The following is a 24,520-nucleotide window of genomic DNA, read 5'->3' as shown; positions in this document are numbered from 1 at the left end:
ACAGTAATTCACATCTGCTGTTGTAAGACGGAGATGTTTGGGACATTCTATTTCTAATGCTACAAAATAGGAAGTATACGTTTATTACAATCACTTACTAATTCTTTGCAAGACCAGACTTGGAGCAGAAAACTATCAATTTTCCACAGGAATCTCTAAGCGTGTGTAGCGAACATCTACACATTTTCACTCCCTTAGATATTATATTGCTAAACAGACATAGCTGTTTACATAAAGAGAATCATTTCCTTGGGCAGCACATAGAAGATAATCATGTTTTCTCCGTCTGTTTTTTTTTTTTTTTTCTGATCTTCCTCCAAATCTGCATTTTCTTAGCAAAAATTACTCCTACTAGCTTGATAACAGAAATACAGGTCAGAAAGCTAGTAAGCAGCAGGTTTCTCCCTCAGTAACATAGTTTGCAGCCAGTGTGTGCACCTCACAGTATTGTGTATTAAATACAGTGTGGCTCTGAAATCCAAGAGCCTTGAACAAATCCCAGGTCCATCACTTCCAGCTAGCTGTGTGACATTCAGCAAGTCACTCAACCTCCCTGTGCTTGTCTTCTCTGTGGTACAATAGTAGTGCCCACCTCATAAAGTAGTGTGAGTTTTAAACGAAAGAAATGCCGATAAACCACTTGTACCTGACATAGATAAGTACATCTTCGCTATTACCACTTTTTAGAGCACAGAAAAGGAACTCTATTTTATTTGTTTTTAGAGTTTACTAATATGTTAAATTACTAGAAAATGAGGACATATAAACATTATGATTAAATAAGAAGGAAGAGGACTGGTATTTAGGAATGGGGGAAAAGGTTTTACAGCTGAATAAATCTGAATGTGGACTTCCATTCTGACACATGGTGTTGTGTAACTAACCTTGAGCTATTCATTTAACCTTTCTGAGTCCCAAATTCCTCATGTATAAGACAGTTATCTATTTATTATGAAAATAAGAGAATATATATGAAGGACTTAATACATAATAAAGACTTAGTAAAAATTAAATGGAAAGATGTTAGGGCTTTTGGTTTTTGGTTTCTTACTATACTTTTTTTTTTTTTTTTTTAAGATTTTGTTTATTTATTTGTCAGAGAGAGAGAGCACAAACAGGAGGAGTGGCTGGCAGAGAGAGAATCAGACTCTCTGCTAAGCAAAGAACCTGATGTGGGACTCAATCTCAGAACCCTGGGACCACCACCCAAACCAAAAGTAGATTCTTTTTTTTTTTTTTTAAAGATTTTATTTATTCATTTGACAGACAGAGATCACAAGTAGGCAGAGAGGCAGGCAGAGAGAGAGGAGGAAGCAGGCTCCCTGCCCAGCAGAGAGCCCGATGTGGGGCTCGATCCCAGGACCAGGACCCTGGGGTCATGACCTGAGCCGAAAGCAGAGGCTTTAACCTACTCAGCCATCCAGGTGTCCCTCCTGCTGTACTTAAGTAAATTCTTACCACAACACAAAGCTGTATATACAGGAAGGAAGGAAAAAAAGGGAGGGAGGGAGGGAGGGAGGAAAGAAAGAAGGAAGGAAGGAAAAAAAACAGAGTAGCCATAAAGCGAAGCTTACTCCTTACTTTATCATGTCCGTAAGTTGTTGGGAAAAAAGAAATTCTGGGAATTTTAAAAGAATGTTTGACTGTTTTTTATTACTGTATAGAACAAAATCTTGAAAGTTTGATTCTCATTTGCAGCACACAGAGTTCATAGATGTTGAGTTGCAATATCTTTAGTCAGTTTTCTGCTGGATTTGGAGAGAAACTTTAGATAATATATTTATCAATCTAAAACAATAAGCAAAAAACCACAGGTACATAAGATGTATTCCCAGATATCAATATTGTTATTTATAAAAATAAATGGTTAGTGCCTTTGAAAGGCTATTCTTAAGTTTGGCATAATAGAATCTGAATTTCTCAGGCAAATAAGCATCAAAGAACTCCACAGAAAAAGAGTCACTATTCTCCATTCATAATCAGTTTTCAAGCTTTGTTATTAAAATACTAAAATATCTTCAAAGTCATCATTACCACTGCATGGTTAGAATTCGGTATTGTTGCAACCAACGGAAAACACAGCTAACAATGGGTAAATGTGCATTTTTCTCACATTTAAAAAAAAAATCATAAAGAATATGCTGCTGGTATTAGGTCAGTGGTTCAATACTTTCATCCCCATTGTCCCTGAATCTTTCAATCTTTCCCTCATGATTGCTTATCTAATAGTCAAAAGACAACTCTTAAATCAACAGATGGCATGACCAAGGTCATGGTAGACAAATGGAGCGATTGGCAATTCCAGCTGTCTCTCTCATCAAAAACAAAACCAAAAATCTTCCTAAAGACTCCAAAGACTTCTTAAAAAGTGGGAGGGGTATTTAATTTCCCAGTCCCTAAAATGGAAATGACAAGAGAAAATGGGGGTATGAATGTCTATTGAGTTAGCAAACCCTTTTTGATACACCATTAAGAAACTGCTTGTTCCAAAGTCTACAAATTTAGCTAAACAGACCTGCTGCCTACATTAATTTTCCTGCCCTTAGAAGATGCCATTTTCTAGTTTTGCTTTATATATATATATATATATATGTTTGCTTTCTATATATTTCTATATTTTGCTTTCTATATATTTCTATATTTTGCTTTCTATATATTTCTATATATTTTGCTTTCTATATATTTCTATATATATTGCTATCTATATATTAGTTCACTCAACATTTTTTCCTAAAATGAATACATGAATTCCCTTAATACTAGATTCGATATCAGGTGTTAAATAGTTTGGTTTGTTGTTGTCTTATTGTTTCTACCAGGCCTAAAAATTTTCTCTTCGGTCGCAGTTGTGCATGGCTTGGAGCGTGATGGCTTTGCATTGGTGAATCCATAAGTAAATTATTTTACAGATAGGGAGGTAAAACATTTGTTTTTATTGTTCAATTCTTAACCTAGTATTTTTGAAATAATCCCCCAAGTGTTCTGGAGTCTCACATAATTTCAACATGCAACACTAATTTTTCTTTCCCTTTTATGAAACCATTAGACCATTAAAACTGTTTAGTGATTCATCCCATTTGGGAACACTGGAGTAACAATTGCTTGGGCTTTCCCCATTTTTTTTTCTCGTAGGCGTATCTTTTTTGCCAAGCTACCACCTGGTATTAATATATTTAGAGCCTTCCTTCCTTCCTTCCTTCCTCTCTCTCTCTCTCTCCCTTTCTTTCTTTTGTTCTGAGAGAAGACGCCAATACAATGGCTACTCTTTATTAAAAAGAAGAAAGTTTACAGCACATTTTGAGTAAGTTAGGTAAAGGCCTACTTGGGCCTACTTGGTGGGGCACCAGCTTGTGACGAACTCCACAGTTAGGGTATTGCTGGGTCTCAACCTTTGTGCAGCCAGAACCACATGAGATGAGAGCACTATTTGTCTTCTTCATAGATGCAGCCCACTATTTGCTTGTTGGGGACAGATGGGACAAAATTAGGGTCTTCCTTGGTGTCTAAAGCTGCTTTGGGGGCTAGCATATTGGAAGGGCCCAGTCCTTTCCAGGCAGCCTTCCTGGCCTCCATTTCCAGTCCAGTTATCTGTTCATCATCAGTAGGAACACTCCCTGCACCAGCACAGCAGCCACTCCATTGCGACTGCAGGCTCTCAGGGCCCTCCTGACCAGCGCTCCCAATCCACAGGTGAACCTCGAAGCTATCACACCCACCACTAGAGGAATTGTTTGTTAATCAGCGGGGTTCCAGGCACGAATAGTGGGTATGTTCAGCCCCAAATGCATGCAACAAAGAATTCATTCTTTGTGGTTATTTAAAAATCATTCATAAGACTGATTGAAACTGGCTAAAACACTACCGTGGGCTGGCAGTTCTAGCCAGTGTGTGATAAAGGAGGCTTTCCCATCTGTCAGGGGCAAATTGCTGGGATTCTGCCGCCTCGCTTTTGGTATAGGCACTACTTCATGAGTCAGATTTCTCCCTTTCAACAAAAGTGATATAATAATAGAAAATAAATATTTAAATAATTTATTTAAATAAATAATATAAAATAAATATTTCATAAAAGATGAACTATTGCAGCCTGAAATATTTCGTGCAGGTGAAGATTCTGGGCATTTTTACCCGGTTTTATCACTTTGATTACAATCATGGTTGTTTGAAAACATTGCTTGTTTGAAAACAAAAGGTGAACAGAGAAATGAGCAACAGTTACACTAAATGATAATTGGACAGAACGTTCAAGTGTAGCAACAAGTAGAATTTGACTATTCTCTGCAGAATATTTGTTCCATACGATTCCTTTCCCAAGCGGGTGAAAAAGAAAACCCAAAACCAAACTTTTATTCATTACAGTGTCTCTTATATCAAGGTGGCTATCTCCAACTTCACGTGTCTATTTGGTGTGGGGCTAAATATGGAGTATTAGAGGGGAAGGGCAGCATAAGGCAAAGCCTTTTCCTTCAAATAATTGTGTAGTGTGGATTTGATTCTGTAGAAATGTGAAGTCCCCATCATAAAATGCTTGCCAGCCTTTCTGCCTTTGTTTTCCCTTTATATTGAGGGTTTTTTTCTTTTTTTCTTTTTTTTAAAGTAACCAGGTGGGGTGATAGAAATTCCTCAAACTCACTGTGATCCTCTGTTTCTCCAGGCATTTTCGGACAGAAGCTGGAGGACACTGTCCGTTATGAGAAGAGATATGGAAATCGTCTGGCTCCAATGTTGGTGGAACAGTGTGTGGACTTTATCCGACAAAGGGGGCTGAAAGAAGAGGGTCTCTTCCGGCTGCCAGGCCAGGCGAACCTCGTTAAGGAGCTCCAGGATGCCTTTGACTGTGGAGAGAAGCCGTCATTTGACAGGTAGAGTTCAAGATCTCACTAATCATTCTGCCCTGAGAAATCCAGATTGAATAGAAAGAATGTAGCGAGCTGAGACCACAGAACCTTAATGTATGTTACAATGGTTTGAGAATACAGATTATATAGCCACACACAAGGGTGGATTGTGTTTACTAATTTAGAGTAAAAAATTAACACCTGAGATGTCCTTCTCCTCGATACTTTTTGTTCCTCTGAAAGCATGGTCGTTTATTCATTTGCTTTGGTCCTAATTTAATACCATGTTAACCTTTTGCATCAGAAAAGTGAACTTTTAAATTAGGAGTCTTCTGTTCAGTGTTTTTTTTTCTAATTCTTTCAGCTAAGAGATAGTAAAAGTATTAATAAGCAGAGATTGGGATTAGGCAATGGAATTAGAATAACTGTTTTTAATAATAATAATTATAAAAGCGTTGTATTTTTAAATATATAGTTTTGCCTTCGTCTAGAGTAGATTTACAAGTGAACAAGCAGTATAGCATGATGAAATTCAGGGAATAATGGAAGTTCCAGGAAAGAGCATATAAACAAACATCCATAATTCCACTAATTAAGAGTTAAATACTTATAGTAATATTTTGTAAGTTACCTCCTTCTCTTCACTTTTTTAATTAGTTGAAAATAATATTTTTTATCCTAATATTATCAATTTAGCATAATATAGCAGGTATTTTTCATATTAATATTTGAAATACTCCAATATTACAATATATTTTAACTGAATATTTAATGGTTGGTAACCTCCATAAGCATGATTTTCATATCTAATATTTCACTCTGTAAGTATATAGTTTCATAACTATTTCAACAGTTGGGACATTTATGTCATCACGTTTATCACTACATAAATAATGTTGTGGAGGATAACAATTTACATAAATATTTTCTATTTTTGGATTTTTTCCTTGGGAGAGATTCTCAGTATTGGTGTTGTGGATAAGAACTATCTTGTTCTTGAAAATTGAAAGTTACATACTAAGTATTTTTCTCTTTGAAAACATAGAATTAGTACATGGATAGACACAGATCTATGGAACAGACAGACAAGAAGACACTTGAATACGTGCTACAAGACAAAGGAAGCATTTTGGGGAATATGGGATTTTGCTGATAATCCAAGAAATGCACAATAAATCATTTAATGCCCTCCCAGTAGTCACATTAACAAAATCTTGAGCAATGGCAATATTCAATGCTGGCAAGGTATGTTAAGGTAGGCACCCTGGTGGTGAGAATGCAAATGATTATAATCTTTCTAAAGAAATTTAGTAACATATTTCAAGACTATTTTAGCAGGAAATTCTCATTCTAGAAAAAAACCAGATCTGTGGAAAACAACTGAAGTGCAAAGTTGCTTATTATAATCTTTATGAAGTAAAAAATGAACACTAGTCTATTATCTCTAGCAGTGGAGTATGGTTAATTAAATAATAGTGCATTAATATAATAAAATGTTATGCAGTTATTAAAATTTTGGAAAAATACTGAATGGAAAAGTAAGATATGATCAATTAAATTGATTAAAATCCTACCTGTTTATAAAAGGTATTACGGACAGTTTATAGGCATTCATAATTTATCTCTGAAAGATAAAAATTAAATGTGGAGGCAAAGAAATGAACTCAAAACCAAGGTTGGAGAGCAAATTTCAAAAATACAGCTACTTGGGGCGCCTGGGTGGCTCAGTGGGTTAAAGCCTCTGCCTTTGGCTCAGGTCATGATCCCAGAACCCTGGGATCAGAGCCCTGAGTCTGTCCAGCTCTCTGCTCAGCAGGGGGCCTGCTTCCCTTCCTCTCTGTCTGCCTGCCTCTCTGCCTACTTGTGATCTCTGTCAAATAAATAAATACAATCTTTAAAAAAAAAAAAATACAGCTATCCTTTGGCAGGGGAGCCCCATATCTTATTTCGTACTTTGAAAAAGAAAACCTAAACAGTAGTTGTAAATTCAGGCCTGTTCACAGGATATACACAATGGTTTATCTAAAAGAAATATAATTTTTGATTTTTTAAAATTCTTTCAATTTCCAAAATTAAAAGAAATTTGTCAGTGGGATCCTCATAATAAAATATCATATAATGGGATAAACATCACCTTCTACAATGAACTTCATGTGACATCGATACGTTCCAAAGGCTTTTTTTCCTTATATATAGCCTATTCTATATGCAGATGACATTATAGAAAAGTATATTTATTAAAAATTATTTTGCTGTAGGCATTTACGATTTGATTCTTTTTTTTAAAAAAGATTTTATTTATTTATTTGACAGAGAGAGATCACAAGTAGGCAGAGAGGCAGGCAGAGAGAGAGAGAGAGAGGAGGAAGCAGGCTCCCTGCTGAGCAGAGAGCCCAATGCGGGACTCGATCCCAGGACCCTGAGATTATGACCCGAGCCGAAGGCAGCGGCTTAAGCCACTGAGCCACCCAGGCGCCCCGATTTGATTCTTATAACAAGAATCTCACTAATATGAGAGAAGGGAGGGATATTTTATAAGTTGTAAGATCCTATAAAAAAAGATATGTCCTGTAAGCAGTTATCTCCAAATCATGTTCTTAATAACTGAGCTGACAATGAAATAGTGTACAATCTTTATAGAAAATATTATCTTACTTGTAAAAAAGTATTTATTTTATTTTATATGAAGTACATTAGTGCATAAATAGATTGAAGAAAATGTAACAAAAGATAAACATTGATTTTGTGGAAAACTAGTGATTTTTTTTAATATTGTGGTTCCATAAGCATCCATAACTTCTTTAATCAGAAATTTAATCTGACAGATCTTTTAATTACCTGATCATTTCATGCTACATAAAAATCTCCTTATCTTTTAATTTCTAAAGAGTAATTACAGAAGATACCTGTCAACTAGAAAACCTATGGAAAAGAGTTGGAGAATATTTAAATGTTTAAATGTTAGCACAATATGGTAATGCTGCTAGCATCCTGTGAAGAAAAGGAGAGTGTCCTTCATTTGCTCAGTCATTCAGTGTTTCAGGTTTCTACACCTGTGCAAGAAACCATGCCAGAAATTTATGACCTAAGTAATAACAACCGGTTATTGCTTGTGGTTTTGCAGTTTGAGCAGGAGTTGGCCAGGATGGGCTCCTTTCTCCTGCACATAAAGTTGATTCATGAGATCAGTTAGGTCTAAAGAATCCAGGATGGTTTTATTCAGATGTCCTGAGCCTTGTCCGAGATGGCAGACATGGCTGGAGGCTGCTTGGACCTTGTTTGGCTTCTCTCCTCCTTCCCTTCCCCTCCTCCCACATGCCCTCCCCCCTGCCTGCTACCCCTTCCCTCCCCTTCCCCCTCCCCACCACCTCTCTATGAATCTAACATCTCAAATAGCTGCTCTGCACATGGCCTTTATCTTTAGCAGATTAGTCAGACTTAGTGACATGATACCTCAGGGTTCCAAGAAAATGAAGATGTCAGTTTGTAAGCCTCACAAGTCCTAGGTCCAGAGGACAGTATGATATCCGGTGCAGTCTGTTGGTCAAAGCAAGTCACAAGACAGGCCAGCCTACATTTATGGATAAGGGAAATAAACTCTGCCCCTTGGTGGAAAGAGGGGCAAACACTTAAAGAGGAGGAAGATTTGTGATTGGCTATTTTTAGAGAAAATCACCACAGCTGTAAAGTCTTGAAATCAAGTTAAGTAAATCCCTTAACTTAGTTCCTGCTCAAGATTGTTTTGCCTGTTCTAGGTCATTTACTTCATATATATATATATATATATATATTTAGCATATGCATGTCAATTTGTACCAAAAAGTCTGTGAGGATTTTGATTGAAATTTCATGGACTCCAGAAATCAACTAGGAGAAAACTGACATCTTAGAAATATGAAAGCTTCTAATCTGTGAACATGTTCCATCTCTCCATTTCATTAGGATTTTCTACATTTCAGCAACATTTGTATTTTCCAATGTTCAGATCTTGCTCCATTTTGTTAAATTTATCCTTAACTATTACTATTTACAGATGGCTCCTGTAAATAGTATTGCTTTTAATATTTAATTTTCTAATTGCTCTCTGCTCTATTATCTGAATATAGTTGATTTTTTTTTTTTTTTAATATCTAGATCTTTGGTCCTACAGACTTGGCACGTTCATTTATTAGTGCTAACAAGACTTCTGTAGTTCCCTTCGAATTAGTCTAATCTAACCTTGTTCATTGTACATAGCATGAGTTTTGTTTCTTCCTTTTCAATATATAACCCTCTTTTTTGTTTTTCTTGCCTGTTGGTACTTGCTAAGAACTTGTCTACCATAGTAGTGAGTAGACATACTTCTCCTGTAGGTAGAGGGAGGTTTTCAGTCTTTCACTGCTGTAGGTGTGATGGTATATAGGTTTTCTGTAGATGACCTTTATGAGGTTAGAAAATGTCCTTTTATTTCTAGTTTGCCGACATTCTCAATAATGAATGAGAATTAAATTTTATAGAATTTCTTTCTCTCTTCATTTATTGCAGAAATTATCTGATCCTTCCCTTTTGTGATGTTAATGTCCTGAATTACATTATTCTATTTTCAAATGTCAAACCAACTTTATGGTGCTAGGATAAGCCATATTTGCTTGTGATGCATTACTCTTTTTATATCTTATTGTATCTGACTTACAAATAATTTGGTAAGGATTTGGGGACCTATCTTCATCAAGGGTATTGACCTATAGATTTCTTACAGTATCTTCAACTAGTTTCGTTATCAGAGAAATTCTGGCCCCCCTATTAGTTCTCCCCTCTACTTCTATTTTTCTGAAAAAGTAGGTGTATTTTATATCATTTCCCTCCATAAATCCTTGGTAAAATTTACCGGTGATTTCTTCTAGTCCTGAAGTTATCCTCATGGGGAAGTTTCTGGAAATGGCTTTGCTAATTCTTCTTGTGTCAGTTTTGTTAATTTGTCTCTTTTATGACATTTTCCTGTTCCATATAACTTTCCAAATTTATTATCACAAAGTTGTTTATAATATTCTCTTTTTTTGTAATGTCTGTAGACTCTTTAGTGAAGTCCTCTCCTTTACTTTTGATATCACAAAAGTAATCATATTACATCATTTTTTTAAAGATTTTATTTATTTATTTGACAGAGAGAGATCTCAAGTAGGCAGAGAGGCAGGCAGAGAGGGGGGGGAAGCAGGCTTCTCACTGAGCAGAGAGCCGAATGCCGGGCTCCATCCCAGCACTCTGGGATCATGACCCGAGCCAAAGGCAGAGGCTTAACCCACTGAGCCACCCAGGTGCCCCACATCATTTTTTTCTTAATCAGGCCATTTATGTGTTATCAATTTCATTATACCTTAAAAAGAACCAGTTTTAGCAGCATTGATTTTATCTCATTTAAGAATTTCTTTCTTACACTCTGTTAATCCTGATGGTGGTTCTTTCCCTGGTAGTTGTTGTGGGTTTATCCCCTTAGAGTGTTGCCCTCTGCTGGCTCGTGTTGGTATTTAGGTGAAGACTCAAGAAGACATATGTAGATTTCAAGAAGTCATTTTGTACAAAACTTCCTCCTCTCTCATGGTCTGCATCACAAATGCTAGCTGCTTCAACCTCTCCAACCTGTAATCTCCGTCTCCTGGACTGAGTGAGACTGCTGTTCTCTCTTTAGGGTTCCCATCCCTGTCCCACGCTCAGGCACATGATGATGCGCAAGGCTGGAGTCATCCTAAGATTGACCTTATTTGATTCCATACTCTCAAGGGTCACATTTTTGCACTACTGTCCAATATCTTAAAAAAACTTGTTTCAGATAGTTAACTAGTTTTCTCATTTTTAATAGCTGATATGATACCTGTCACTCTGCAAAGACTGTGACTAGATTTCCATCCATAATTCTGAACTCCTGCTGGACACATGTTCTCAGGGCCCCTCTTCTGGGCAGTGGGAAGGTGGGAAATGTGCCTAGGTTAGGGCTTGGTTCTTTAATCTTTGACTCTTCTCTACTTTTTGATCTTCTCTGGAACCCTGGTTTTGCTCCATAAGACTTCTACCCACACCCCACCCCCCAAGAAATGGTTCACTTTTTTAGGAATAGTTTCTCAGCCACTTCTGCGCATAGAAAGTTGAGATCTCAAAACTTCTTTTTTCATTTTGCACTGGTACCACCCTTTTTATCCCAAGCTGCCATGTCTTTAAAAACCTTGGAAGTGTCAAATTGTAATCCTCTTGCTGAAACAAAGACACCCATAAATCCCTGTGTATCAGGTCCTGCCTTATGGGGTCTATGAGTCAGCATTTTATGGAATAATCTTAGGATTCTTTCTAAATATTTTTGTATTGCTGAGAGAATCTGTGAGGTACTACCTTCAGTCTTTCAGAGGTTTTAATGAGTCTCTGACCACCATCTGGTCTTGACCTTCAGGTAATGTTTTACTGGCAGCACCCTGGATTTTATCTTTGCCCTGGGGCCATTTCTTACTTTGAGAAGATTTCACCAGCTGGAGACACTGTCTCAGGGCCACTAGAGTCTCTCTAAATTCTTCTTCAGAGCTGAACAGTTTCTAATTAGCTTCATCGAACATTTTCTGCATTCTGAGTAATGGCAGGCGATAGCCTTGCAAATTTTTCCATCACATTTTAATAAGCTCTGCAGGCTCATCTTTCTCTAGCTACTAATAGCAATTTTTTTGTTGCTTTTCCAGCTCTTATAGTCTCCTCATGACTGTCCAACACTGATGGGAAAAAGCCAGTGCTCTACATTAGAGTTTCTTTGTGGCTGCCCCCAATCTTTGGTTCCGGGACTGTTTCAGGGAGCTCTTGCTACATAGCAAGCCAGTCCAACCTTTTGGGTTTAAAACCAAGATTCTGCATTTGCGCAGAGCTTGGCAAAGACATGGTATCAGTTGCCATGATCTAATGTAGCTGCCGTAGCCAAGAGAGCTACCGTCCAAGCCTGGTGCTGACGCTCAGCCCACTGAAATGGCTAATGGTGGGCTGAGCCTCTCTCTTTCTCTCTGCAGTCTTGTGTCCTATGGGGCTTTTCTCTTTAACCAGAATTTTTTACATAGTATCTTGGGACTGAAAGACTGTAAGCGTGGAAGCCTTAAGGCCTGTGAAGGGTTAGGCCCAGAACTGGTACAACATCACATCCACTGCATACTGTTGGTCCAAAGTAAATTGTAAGGGCAGTTCAGATGAAAAGATTAAAAATTGGTTCTACCTCTTGGTAGAAGGAGTGACATGAATTACTGACAATCACCTTTGGAGACAGTCCATCTCATTCATTCATTCAACAGATAATACTGGAATGTTTAGTATGTCTTAGACACTTAAACACCTTTGTGTTAAACACAAAGTCAGTTCTCTTATTGTTGGGTCCCCCAATAATGAGTCCATGGTCAAAAAAGAGAGACTGATACAAAGCAAAGGTCAAGCAAAGCTTTATTTTGCGCCAAGCATCAAAAATTAAACCGACAGTTTTGTAAGGGCCACCCCTTACAGAGAGAGCAACCCCTCCCTGCTTTCCAGACTAACTTTTATAGAGCAAAGGCCATGTGGTTGAGCCTGGCCACACACAGGTGGCGAATGAGATTGTAACACACAAAGAAAGCTGCACAGTCATGCTAGGTCACACACGGGTGGCCAATTGAACTACAGTTCACCCCATAGTAGTTATTTGAACTAGCCTATCACCTTGGTGAGAATTGGCACCCAAAAGGCCAGGCCCACACTCCTTGGTAGCTAGAGAGACAGTATGCGAGCTTTACTGATTGGACGGACGTCTCCACCTGACCTGACTCATCCCTGCATTTGGGCTATTATCTCCACCTGACCTGACCCGCCCTTGTATTTGGGCTTTGTTACCTGGGACTGGTTTCCCAGACTTGCTTTTAAGTAGTTCCCTGGGGGCTTGATCCCAGGACTCTGGGATCATGACCTGAGCCGAAGGCAGAGGTTTTAACCCACTGAGCCACCCAGGTGCCCCCAAAATGATTTTTAAAAGAGTATAAGTTTAAAAATAGAGACTGTGTATAATGTTTTCAATAGCTATTAGGATGTAAAATGAAAGACAGAAATTTTTCATTATGAAGTATGAGAAAAAGTGAGAAATATATTCCCCTGTGTACCCTCATAGTGCTTCTGTCTCACAAGGAATCAAGATGTAGCTTTCATCTCCATACATGTTAAAATATACAAAGAAATTTGCACAGGAATTCTGCAAAAATAATCTCTAATTTTAATATTAGGACTAATGTTATTGAAGCTCCAATACTATGCCCTAAAGTTTTATTTTTAAAGCAAACTTTATTAATAACTTTAAAAAAGTATAACAGTGTTATTAAAATTTAATTAAAATATTATTAAGATCATATTTTAAATTATAACATTTTGTATACAATTTAGAACATAGAACATAAGAAGGGGGGATGTATATTTCAAAAGTAAACAAGCCAGGGAGCTCTTGCTATGTTTTAATGTATAAATAAGTAGATGTGTAGGAACTTAAAAAATACAGATGCATCTAAATACAGGTAGGTATATATACAAAGTATTGGAATCACACAGTTTTTACATCTTGCCTTTTCTTGTTAACATTGTATCAGGAACAACTTGCATGTCACTAAGTGTTTTTCACAAACATGGTTTCAAGGACTATGTAGTAAGTCATCATCCACCTGTGCTTTTGAAGCTAGGGATCCATTTGGAAAATATTATATCATATTTGAATGAGAAGAAGTATGTTCTGTGGAGAAAAAAAAATGAGAAAAAGAAATTTGGAACATACATTATTTAAATTTAGAGAGGTTTCAAGCACATGGACCAGCTTTTATTAAACAATGCACTTTCTATTCTTCAGTTACCTCATGCTATTTTCCAGTTCTGAGGTTCAAGTTTAAGACTTTTATGTATACATGACTTTTTGTTCCTGCAGTTAGATGACATATTCCCACAGACTCCTTGACCAAAATGAATTTTGTGAGAAAGAACATTTTCATTGACCAGAAAGAATTTGTATTTTATCAGTTGATGTCAAATGTAAAAAACAGCAGATATCAAAGTTCCTAACCATTCTTTTCTTTGTTATTTCTATTGAGAAATGAAAACAAATTAAAATATAACATTTTATATTAAATATCCCCACTTTGAGGGGATAAAAATGAAATACAGAATGTGTAAAATCAGATTAGAAGAGGAATGTTCTTTCATTTCCAAAACTCTCCAGGTGGCCTCAGCTGTTAAAGAAGATACATTTTGCAGTTGCTGGGAAGACAGGATCAAGAATGTCCATGTGGGTGTCACCATCAGAGCGTTAATTGTTCAGCGACAAAAAAACAAAACAAAACAAAACAACCACAACAAAACTATGCGCTTATAACACACGTGTTTAAAAGAGCAAGGACAGAAGGCTGTAGAAGCCAATGATTTTATACATTTTGTCCAAAATCCCATAAGTGCTATCCCTGGCACCCCAGACACTTTCCCACATACTCTGTTCCTTTTGTCTTTACCCTCTTTCTTTTCTTCTACCATCTTGCTCATTTTTAAATTTATTTTGGTGACTGAATTAGGATCACTAAACAAACTGCAATTCTACAGAGATAAATTTTTTTAAAAGGTCTAAAACTTAGAAGGTGGAAAAGCCAGACACGTATTTTAATTTTTATCTTCTGAGTAGCAATATAGCTTTGAGTATTTCTGACCTAAGTTATAAAAGGTAGACTTGAAGCGGGGGGCACTATAGACAGTGGAACTTTTCAAATATTCGTTTGCATAGGGATGACCCAGAGAGGTGTTTCTAGGTTCAGAAGCTTACACGCCACCGGCTCTCACTGAGATTTTAAAAGGTTGGAGGATGCATCAGAACTTGAATTTCAAATAATTCCCAAGTAATTCTTATTTGCATGGTTCTTTAATCATAAATTGGAAAATACTAGCCAGACCATAGGGTACAGGAATGTGTACCCTTAGAAGTGATAGTTTTCTTATATATGAAATGAGAGAAAAAAAATCAACTTCATGGCCTTATTAGAAGCAACACATTAGTTCTGACTCAGCTGGGCTGGTCTTAAGCTACTGTGAAAGAGAATTTATTTTCTGAGCTGTATTGTTAATGTGTAAAATATATTCTTTCCTACCCGCTGAAATGGGCCTGAAATTTTAGAACAATCTAAAAAGAACTTGCCTGCACCTTTATGCTATGATCCAGGTGAAAAATCAAACACTGGGGAGTTCAGTAGCAAACCATACAGTTACAGAGCCTTTGTACCATAGTGTGAATAAAGGATCTATGCGTAGGATTTGATGGAAGAAAGCGAGTGGTAGCTTAAGGGCATGTGGATAGGTGAAGAGCTGGGAACGCAAAGACCTGACTCCCAGGAGTTTGCCCAAGGCAAGCCCTGAACATGTAGGTGGTAAACTGGTTACCTTGTTTTCAACACCCTAAATGATTCTCTGAAGCCACGAGAGGAGTCAGCCCTCCGATGACCTGAACAGCTGTTGAACTGTGGTGACGTCTAACATTCCTAGTTTTGATGCAGTTCTTCAATACTCTGTGGGCGTGACCAGATTTGATAAGCATCGCCTTAGAGTCCTTCCCAAACTTCTGTCATTCCCATAGTACCGTCACGATTTTAGCCATCTCCATGGAACACCTGTACCAGCTTGAATATTTCCCTTTAAATTTATTCACTGTTTTATCAGTTTTGTTGTAAAGGAATTTGATATCATTATTGTTCGTTGAAAACCAGCACACGCACCATAAATCACAATGCAATGACAACAAGATGTGTTATTAAATGCCAGCTGAATACAGCTGCTTTCTGAAAACTGGCCCTAAGGCCTTCTGTGTACTTGATGAAAACAGAGATTGGCAAGTGATGGTACTATCTCAACACTTCTCTCATTTCCAACTGGTGCTCCCTACTTAATATAATCAGAAGAGGTGAAAGAATCAGAAAAGGACTAAGGTTCCCATTGTGTGATTTGATATCCCTTAGTGTTGTGTTTATTTGCTTGGAATAGCCCACACTTCAGATCACTCTTCAGCAACACAGACAGGCCCCCTTCCCTGAACACGTGGCATCTTACCTAATTTGAAAAATGAGTGTAACTCACTAGGGTTCCCTGAAACCTCTTTGTAAACATACCAGGATCTGAAAAATTAATGAACTTTAAAGGGAAATATTTTGTATGTGGGAAATATTCACATGAATGGGTATTTATTAAATATTTTATGTAGTGCGGGTTGTTAGCTAGAAATCTGTCATGTTTCATGGTCCTTACTCTCTTGATGATGTATCAAAAAGCCTGTACATTGGAAAGCAAGAACATGAGCTTTCCTTTCCTTTCTATTTATCTTTCTTTTTTAGTTTTTTTTTTCTTTTTTTGAAAATTTTATTTAAATTCAAGTTATCTAACATGTAATGTATTATCAGTTTCAGGAGTAGAATCTAGTGATTGATCACTTACCTATAATACCTAGTGCTCATCACAGCAATTGTCCTCCTTAATGCCCATCCCCCACCCACCACCCCTCCAGCAATCCTCACTTTGTTCCGGATGGATAAGAGTCTCTTATGGTTTGCTTCCCTCTCTGTTTTTAATCTTATTTTATTTTTCCTTCCCTTCTCCTATAATCATCTGTTTTGTTTCTTAAATTCCACATATGAGTGAAATCATATGGTATTTGTCCTACTCTGACTGACTTATTTCACTTAATGTAATACACTATAGTTCCATCCACATTATTGCAAATGACAAAATTTCATTCTTTTTGATGGCTGCGTAGTATTCCTGTGTGTGTGTGTACACACATATCATCTTACATCTTTTTTTATTTTTATCTTTTGAATTTTATTTATTTATTTGAGAGCAAGAACATGAGTAGGAGTGGAAGGCAGAGAGAGAGGGAAAAGCAGACTCACCACTGAGCTGGGAGCCCAACATGAGGTTTCACCCCAGGACCCCAAGACTGTGACCTGAGCCAAAGGCAGACACTTAACAGACTGAGTCACCCAGGTGTTCCTGTACCACATCTTCTTTATCCATTCATCTGTTGCTGGACATCTGGGTTCTTTCCATAGTTTGGCTATTGTGGACATTGCTGCTATAAACATTAGAGTGTATGTGCCACTTTGAATCACTATGTTTGTATCCTTTGGATAAATGCCTTTTAGTACAATTTTTGGGTCATAGGGTAGCTCTGTTTCTTAACTTCTTGAGGAACCTCCCTACTGTTTTCCAAGCTGGCTGTACCAGCTTGCATTCCCACCAAAAGTGTGAGAGGTTTCTCCATTTTCTGTATCCTTGTCAACTTTTATTGTTTCCTGACTTGTTCATTTTAGCCATTCTGACCAGTATGAGGTCAACTTATCTTTGAATAAATTTGGAGCTCACTTCCACGGAAACCTGACTGAGTTATGAATAAAAATAGTTAATTAACAAGAAGTTTCACAGTATTTGGCACGTCAGTCTGTGTTTGTATACTTATTTGCCAGGAGGCAGTGTAAGAATAAGAGTTCAGGCAGGCCCACCATTTATAATCTAAGTTAACAACCTGCGACTGCTTACTTCACTTCTTAAAACCCCTAGTTTCCTCATGTAAAAAATGAAAATCATAATTAACCTGCAGGGTTGTTGTATTAATGCACTTAAAAATAAAACAATATATATGTTAACTATGCTGGAATTAAAATTAAAATCTTGATTAAAAAAAACACAACTAACTAACTAAATATATAAATAAACCAAAATGGAACAAAAACACCAAAAGAAATGATATAATGAAATAAGACACTGAGCACATTTATTGTCATTGTCATAGGTATTATGATCTTGATGATAATGACTATTCTAACATTTTATATGATAAGGAAAAGTAATAGGCTTGAACCTATGCTTGAACCTAAGCTCTTCAGTGTTTTTAATCTAGGATATCTTCATGCCTGTTTTGAAATCTCCATGGCAATTCCTATTGAAAGAAGTAAGATGCCAGCAAGGTTTTATATTCTGAAAGTGGGTGCTTGTTTGTATCTTGGAAGTCAGATTGCAAATATTCTTGCATGCACTTGGTGAAAGTGCATTCCTTAAAAGAGTGTGTTTTCTGACACAATCTTAGAGTCATATTTTATATATCATGTGATTTACTCATTGCAATGGTGGAATGCAGTGATTTTTGACAAATTTACCAAGTTATGCAGCCATTACTACCTAACGGTTTGGAACATTTTCATCACCCAAATAACATCCCTTATGCCATTTACTTATTTCCAGTAGCCCTCATTTCCCGGGCAACCACTAATCTACTTTCTCTCTCTATAGAGTTTCCCTTTTCTGGATGTGGAATTATTCAATTTTTGGCCACTTGCATCCAGCTTCTTTTGCTTAGTGTAATATTTTTAATATTCGTCCGTGTTATACATATATCAGTAGTTTGTTACTTTTTGTTGATGAATAGAATTTCATACTGAGGACATACTACATTTCGTTTATTCATCTATCTATTGGTAGATATTTCTGTTGTTTCCATTGTTTGGCTCTTACCAGTAATGTTGCCATGACCATGCATGCACAATTTTTTGCATGGACATAGACTTTCACCTCCTGGGTATATGCCTCGAAGTAAAATTGTCATATCTATGTTTAACACTTGGGGAACTGGCAAACTGTTTTCCAGAGTGGCTGCACCATTTTCTATTTCTACCAGCAATGGATTAATGCGCCATTTTTTAAAATTCTAACCGTTTCAGTGAATGTGCAATGGTATCATGGTTTTAATTTGCATTTCCCTAATGACTACTGATGTGTATCTTTTTATGTGTTTATGAACGACTTACATGTGCCCCTTAGAAGTCATATGGTTTTAAAATGTTTGATCCCTCTGATTATCTGGATAATTTATTATTATAAGGAAATGGTTAAAAATTGCTGAAGAATCAAAAATAATGTTCTGGAAGTTTCTATTTAGGATCACAATAAATAACTGTGATCCCACAGGAGCATGTATCTTCATAACCATGAGGATAACACTGTGGATATTCATTTAAAACTCTCTATTCAGGGGCGCCTGGGTGGCTCAGTGGGTTAAAGCTTCTGCCTTGGGCTCAGGTCACGATCCCAGGGTCCTGGGATGGAGCCCCACATCAGGCTCTCGGCTCGGCGGGGAGCCTGCTTCCCTTCCTCTCTCTCTGCCTGCCTCTCTGTCTACTTGTGATCTCTGTCTGTCAAATAAATAAATAAAATCTTAAAAAAAAATAAAACACTCTACTCATAAAATAGAACTCTACACTTATATAGAATATGAGCTTAAGAAAGTGGGGAATTTTATGAATCTTGATCACCTTTTTTATCCCTAGCACCTAGAAAAATGTCTGACACAGCATAGGCTCATAATAAACCTATGTTGAATAAAAGGATAAAAGGAATATATTTTGAATGTATTTATCGAATGAAAAGATGACAGTATTTTTGATATCTCAGTAAGTAGAGAATTAATGTGCTTATTTTCATAGCCTTCAATTTAGGAAGCCTGAAACTTGTCATATTTCAAGACAACTTCTAAAATTCTGTCAGGATATCATTTTTGTCAACGGACGCAAAATGCCTGCCTGTGTCAGTACAGAGTCATAATCTTATGAATGGGTTTGTAATTTCCAAGAGCCACAGCTCTAAATTAAGCTCAGTACCTCTGTTTGTTTTGTACTCCAGAAATGCTCTCGTGAAGATGAGTGCAGCTCACTCCCAAAGTGAACTAGATTTTGACTTATAACAAAACAATGAAACATAACCAAAATCCCTTTCTACTACTCAGTAAAATTTTATTTCTCTTTCTTCCTGCTTACGCTGACTTTTCTTAAAAATGGTTCAAGTGGAAAACAGCACTAATAGAATAAATTTCTGTATATATGGGAGCAAAGCATCCTTTCCAACAAGAAGCATGACAGATTTTAGTATGAGACACCCAATAAGTGTACAACTGGATTTTTTTTAAAGCTTTTTGTCCTTTCCCTCAATATATATATCCACACAAAAAAAAACTGGGATGGTGTCTTTTAGCCTATACATTAAGAATGCTTTTGTGTTAAAACAAAAGACTGCTGGGGCACCTGGGTGACTCAGTCATTAAGTGTCTGCCTTCGGCTCAGGTCATGATCCCAGGATCCTGGAATCGAGGCCAGCATCAGGACCCCTGCTCAGCAGGGAGCTTGCTTCTCCCATTCGTACTCCCCCTGCTTGTATTCCCCCACCACCCCCCGCCCCGGTCGAATAAATAAGTAAAATCTTAAAAAAACAAAGACAAAAACAAAAAAACTGTTTAAGTGTTCAGAGAAGGAATGAGTTTTGCATGGACTTGGCTGGTTTTGGTGTTGATTTGTAGACTCACCTGGATATATCGGCAAATCCTTTTAAGTTCCTTTCAGCACTATTAGAGATTCAGCGAGGCTTCTATTTCCTTTTCTCTATAAGACACAAAGGTTTTGTTTTCTACCTTACTGACTTTACTGGAAAAAAATAAGGTTTCTGGAAAAGAATGTTTCATCATTCATTGTTTATCCCAGTATCAGGTAATCAAAATTCTCCAAACATGTGGTTGTTATGGAAGAAAATGGGCAATATGCAGTAAAGTCAGTGTTGGGACACATTAATAAGAAAAAAATAAATATATATATATATATAATATATATTAAGAAAATATTGATTGCTATTTAGTTTTTGTTAGCTAGAAAATTATTATGATATTTGGTTCCATTTTATTTTAAAATAGAAAGATCAAAGTATGTATGTATGTTTTAAATCCTATTAAGAATATTTAAAAATACATTTTTTAGCATAAATATACCCCTTTAGCAACAGAACCTCAACAATGCTTCTCTGGGAAATCCTTAGTTGCATAATCTGAAATCTCTAGGAAAAAAATAAATTGTTGACTGTATCATGATGAGCACATTTTTTTTATTTCTCCTGAAATTCCATCTGCAGAGTTTAGTAAAGGGAAAAATATGTAAGCAAACAATATAAAATTGTCAAGTAACTAAATGCAGCTGTAACTTTTTAATTGTAGCTGAGCCAAATTCATTAACTGTTTGCCAAGATTTTGAGGACCATATGAAACTGAAATTGCAACCTATAGCCCTTCAAGTCCTCGGTACAGTTGAAGAAAGGGCTATGTGATAAAGTCTCAGGTATATACATTTACTAATGTAAAGACATGGAAACTGGTAGAGCCATGTAAACTCTCTGTGAAAGAATGCCTTCAGGGTCTGTATGTTAGGAGTCAAATGTTAGGAAAAATAGTATATCCCATTTAAGCAAGAACAGAAAGCTTCCCACTTATAAAATCTAATTAGATAATTACATAACCATAGTATACTTAGATGATATAAAGTATTTCGTCTAGTTATTTTTATTGATGAGCCATTCCTAGAGGAAATGTGAAGTGAGCAAGGGATGTCTTACCCCACCTCCCTCAAACCATAGTCACATAATCCATTGAATAGTGCTATTTGCCTAGCATAGTTTTAAATTTCCTGTAAATGGATTTTCTTATATCTCTCACTGTGATTAGTCTCTTTACACCCACCTAAAAATGGGTCATTTAGGTCAACAATAATCTAATCTTTTTCATCAGTCTTACATTTTTAGACATTTATTTTACACTTTGTGAGTTTAGGAAATTATGTTCCATTGAGTAGCCAGGGAAAATGCTAACGGGTAGCTATTACTTCAGCATGACTCCCAACCTAGATTAATATTGCTCATTTTGGGGCAGCTGGGAGGGTCAGTCGATTAGGCGTCGGCCTTTGGCTGACATCTGTCCCTTCCATCGGTCCCCAGGTGGAGGCCCACATTAGGCTCCATGCTTGGCAGAGAGTCTTCCTCTCCCTCTGCCCTTCACCCCACTTGTGCTCTTTCTCTTTCACTCTCTCTCTCTCAAATAAATAAATAAGATCTTTAAAAAAAAAAAAAAAGAATGCTCATGTTTAATAAAAAACCCTGAGCAAACTCTCTTCTTCATCCTTGGGCAAGTTTAGATACTCTGGAAAACCTCAAAGGCTTGAACTTTCTCCTAAAACAGTTACAAATAAATGCAATGAAGATCTGGCACTAGTTGAACAAAGTCCAACATTTATAGTCAGTTAATCAAGAAGTGTCTTAGTTTTCATATATATATATATATATATATATATATATATATATATATATATATATTTTAATTCTACAAAGAACAAAATATATATTTATGTGTATGCAATATGTAGGTGTATATGTGTATATGTGGTGTGTATATGTGTAGGATGTAGAGATACCCACACACGTAAAATACAATCTCTGTGGTTTGTAAACAGGCTATCCCTAAACCCTAATCTCTGTCATTGGTGACTTTCAAATCATTCCTTAGGTTTATCCTTTTTCTAAGCTATTATATGCATCATTAATATTGAGTAGGATCTCAGTTTAATAAGAAAATCTTTGTGACTTCATTGACTTCAGCTTTAATTTCTATAGAAAAAATTTTATGACTTGGCTCTTAAGACTTTGGATAATATTAATGTCATTTATAGCATGACTGTATCATATGCATTTGAATATTGCTTCTAAGGTAAATTTGTATATAACATTGATACTTAGGTCCCAAATCACCGGAGTTGGAGGGACATATTAACTCATATTAATAGCCATGTTGATTAGTTAGTAACCAACAACACATTGTTTTAAAATTATTTGTTTTTGTGGTGCTATAATTGATATATAACATTGTATAAGTTTAAGGTACACAATGTGTCGGTCCGGTACATTTATGTATTGCAGTATGATTACACCATAGTGTTAGCCAACATCGCCCATCAGGTCACATAATTATAATTTCTCTTTTTGTGCTGAGAGCTTCAAGATCTAGGCACTTAGCAACTTGGAGGCTTATAAAATAGCATCTTTGACTATATTCAGTATGCTATACATTGGTTTTTCAGAACTTATCTACTGCCTGAAACTTTACGGTTTTAGTCTTTTGTTACTGTTGTTGGAAGTGAATGCATATGTCTGTACAAGGTAGCCTGTTAAAAAGGTTATACTGATATAATACCTCTTTAAGGAAACTTCTGTGAATATTCTACATCAAGCCTTATAAATGTCTCAATTCCACTAGTCTTTCTTCTCCAGTGAAAGCATCTTGGTCCTATAATGGAAAAAGCCTGTATTTTCATTCTTTAATATAAGAATTTAATTTACTTAGACATATTAGCTATTTATAAAGTGAATTGATATTCTGTACCTCAAACTAAATGACAACTCTAATGAGTGATGTATAAACTAAGTATATATGTTTCTTTGTTACGTATATTTATCTATATATGCTTATACATTTTCCCTTTGCATTCAAACACAGCATTCAAAAGCTACATAGCAAGGCATTTTACTTGTCCTTTATATTTATTTGTAATCAATCATTACCACCTATATGTTTATGTTCAGGGGACTGGGTATAGGAAGACAAGCATGCAACAGAAAAACCAGTGGCATTATGTTACATTAATGGAGATGAGTGATATGAACTTGAACTTGAGCAATGTCACTGAGACTACTGAAAAGGGAATTGATTCATAAGGTTTTACATCATAATATATAGGTTTCATTCATGAGTATCTTATAAACTTTCCAGGGGATTCCAATGGGTAGCCCAGTCTGAGAATCACTAACCACTGTTAAATTTAGGGTGTCGGGGAAAGCAAAATTTAGTCTGACTTCTAGGTTTCGTGTTTATTTGTATAAATGGTGCTGCCATCCATGGTTGAGAAAATGGCAAAGAAGGAATAATTTTATTGCAAGGTTTTTTTGTTGTTCTCCAGCTTTGTTTATATGTAGTTCAAAGTATGTATGGAACATCTACAAATTCAATGGAAAGGTCTGTTGTGAAGGGGTGTGTTTTGTAGTTATTATAGAAAAGTGACAGTTGAGCTCAGCGTGCATAGATTCCAGGAAAATGGCACTTAGAAGCCAGTGAAAGAAAAACTGGGGAACTGTCTGGTAAGGAATGATGGCCAAGCAAGGAGGAGGAGAGTGGTGGCAAATAATGACAACAGAAATAACAATAACAATAGTAATGAAATGAGAAACACCTATGGGAAATATTCATCAGAAATAACAAATGGGGGCACCTGGGTGGCTCAGTGGGTTAAGCTGCTGCCTTCAGCTCGGGTCATGATCTCAGGGTCCTAGGATCGAGTCCTGTGTTGGGCTCTCTGCTCAGCAGGGAGCCTGCTTCCCTTCCTCTCTCTCTGCCTGCCTCTCTGCCTACTTGTGATCTCTGTCTGTCAAATAAATAAATAAAATCTTTAAAAAAAAAAAAAAACAAATGGACAAATATCCATGATTTTTTTTTTTTTTCCAGTGTGGGGATGTAGCTACTTTCTCTTTGAGGGGTCTGTTATTTGGACTCACCAAACTCAAGTTGCTCAAAAGAATCTCTTTCGACAGGGACACTACAGAGTATCTTATCTGTTACTTTACGTATCTTATACACATGTCAGTGTGTGGAGGCACACACGTGTGCATGTGTGCATTCATGTGCTGACATGTATGGTGTGCTGGTTGTATATCAAACTATCAGATATTCTTTTCATGTGTTTAGCTAGTGCTGTGAGGGAAGCGTCTAACCCGCATACATCTATACATATGTGTAATTCCAG

General features: G+C 36.6%; 1 protein-coding gene across 9 annotated transcripts in view; it reads left to right on the top strand.

Annotated features, from left to right (window-relative positions):
- ARHGAP24 (Rho GTPase activating protein 24) overlaps window positions 1-24,520 on the top strand; it is a 519,150-nt gene that overhangs the window by 450,251 nt on the left and 44,379 nt on the right. For all 9 annotated transcript variants that reach the window (XM_082726640.1, XM_082726641.1, XM_082726643.1 and 6 more), the window contains one exon: window positions 4,655-4,862. In XM_082726640.1, the coding sequence (XP_082582766.1) occupies window positions 4,655-4,862 (208 nt within the window). The remainder of the gene's footprint in view (window positions 1-4,654; window positions 4,863-24,520) is intronic.

Source organism: Mustela nivalis (genome assembly GCF_964662115.1).
Source record: "Mustela nivalis genome assembly, chromosome: 4".
Taxonomy (NCBI): domain Eukaryota; kingdom Metazoa; phylum Chordata; class Mammalia; order Carnivora; family Mustelidae; genus Mustela; species Mustela nivalis.
Note: the sequence above shows the minus strand (reverse complement) of the source record. Positions and strands in the feature narration are given on the sequence as shown.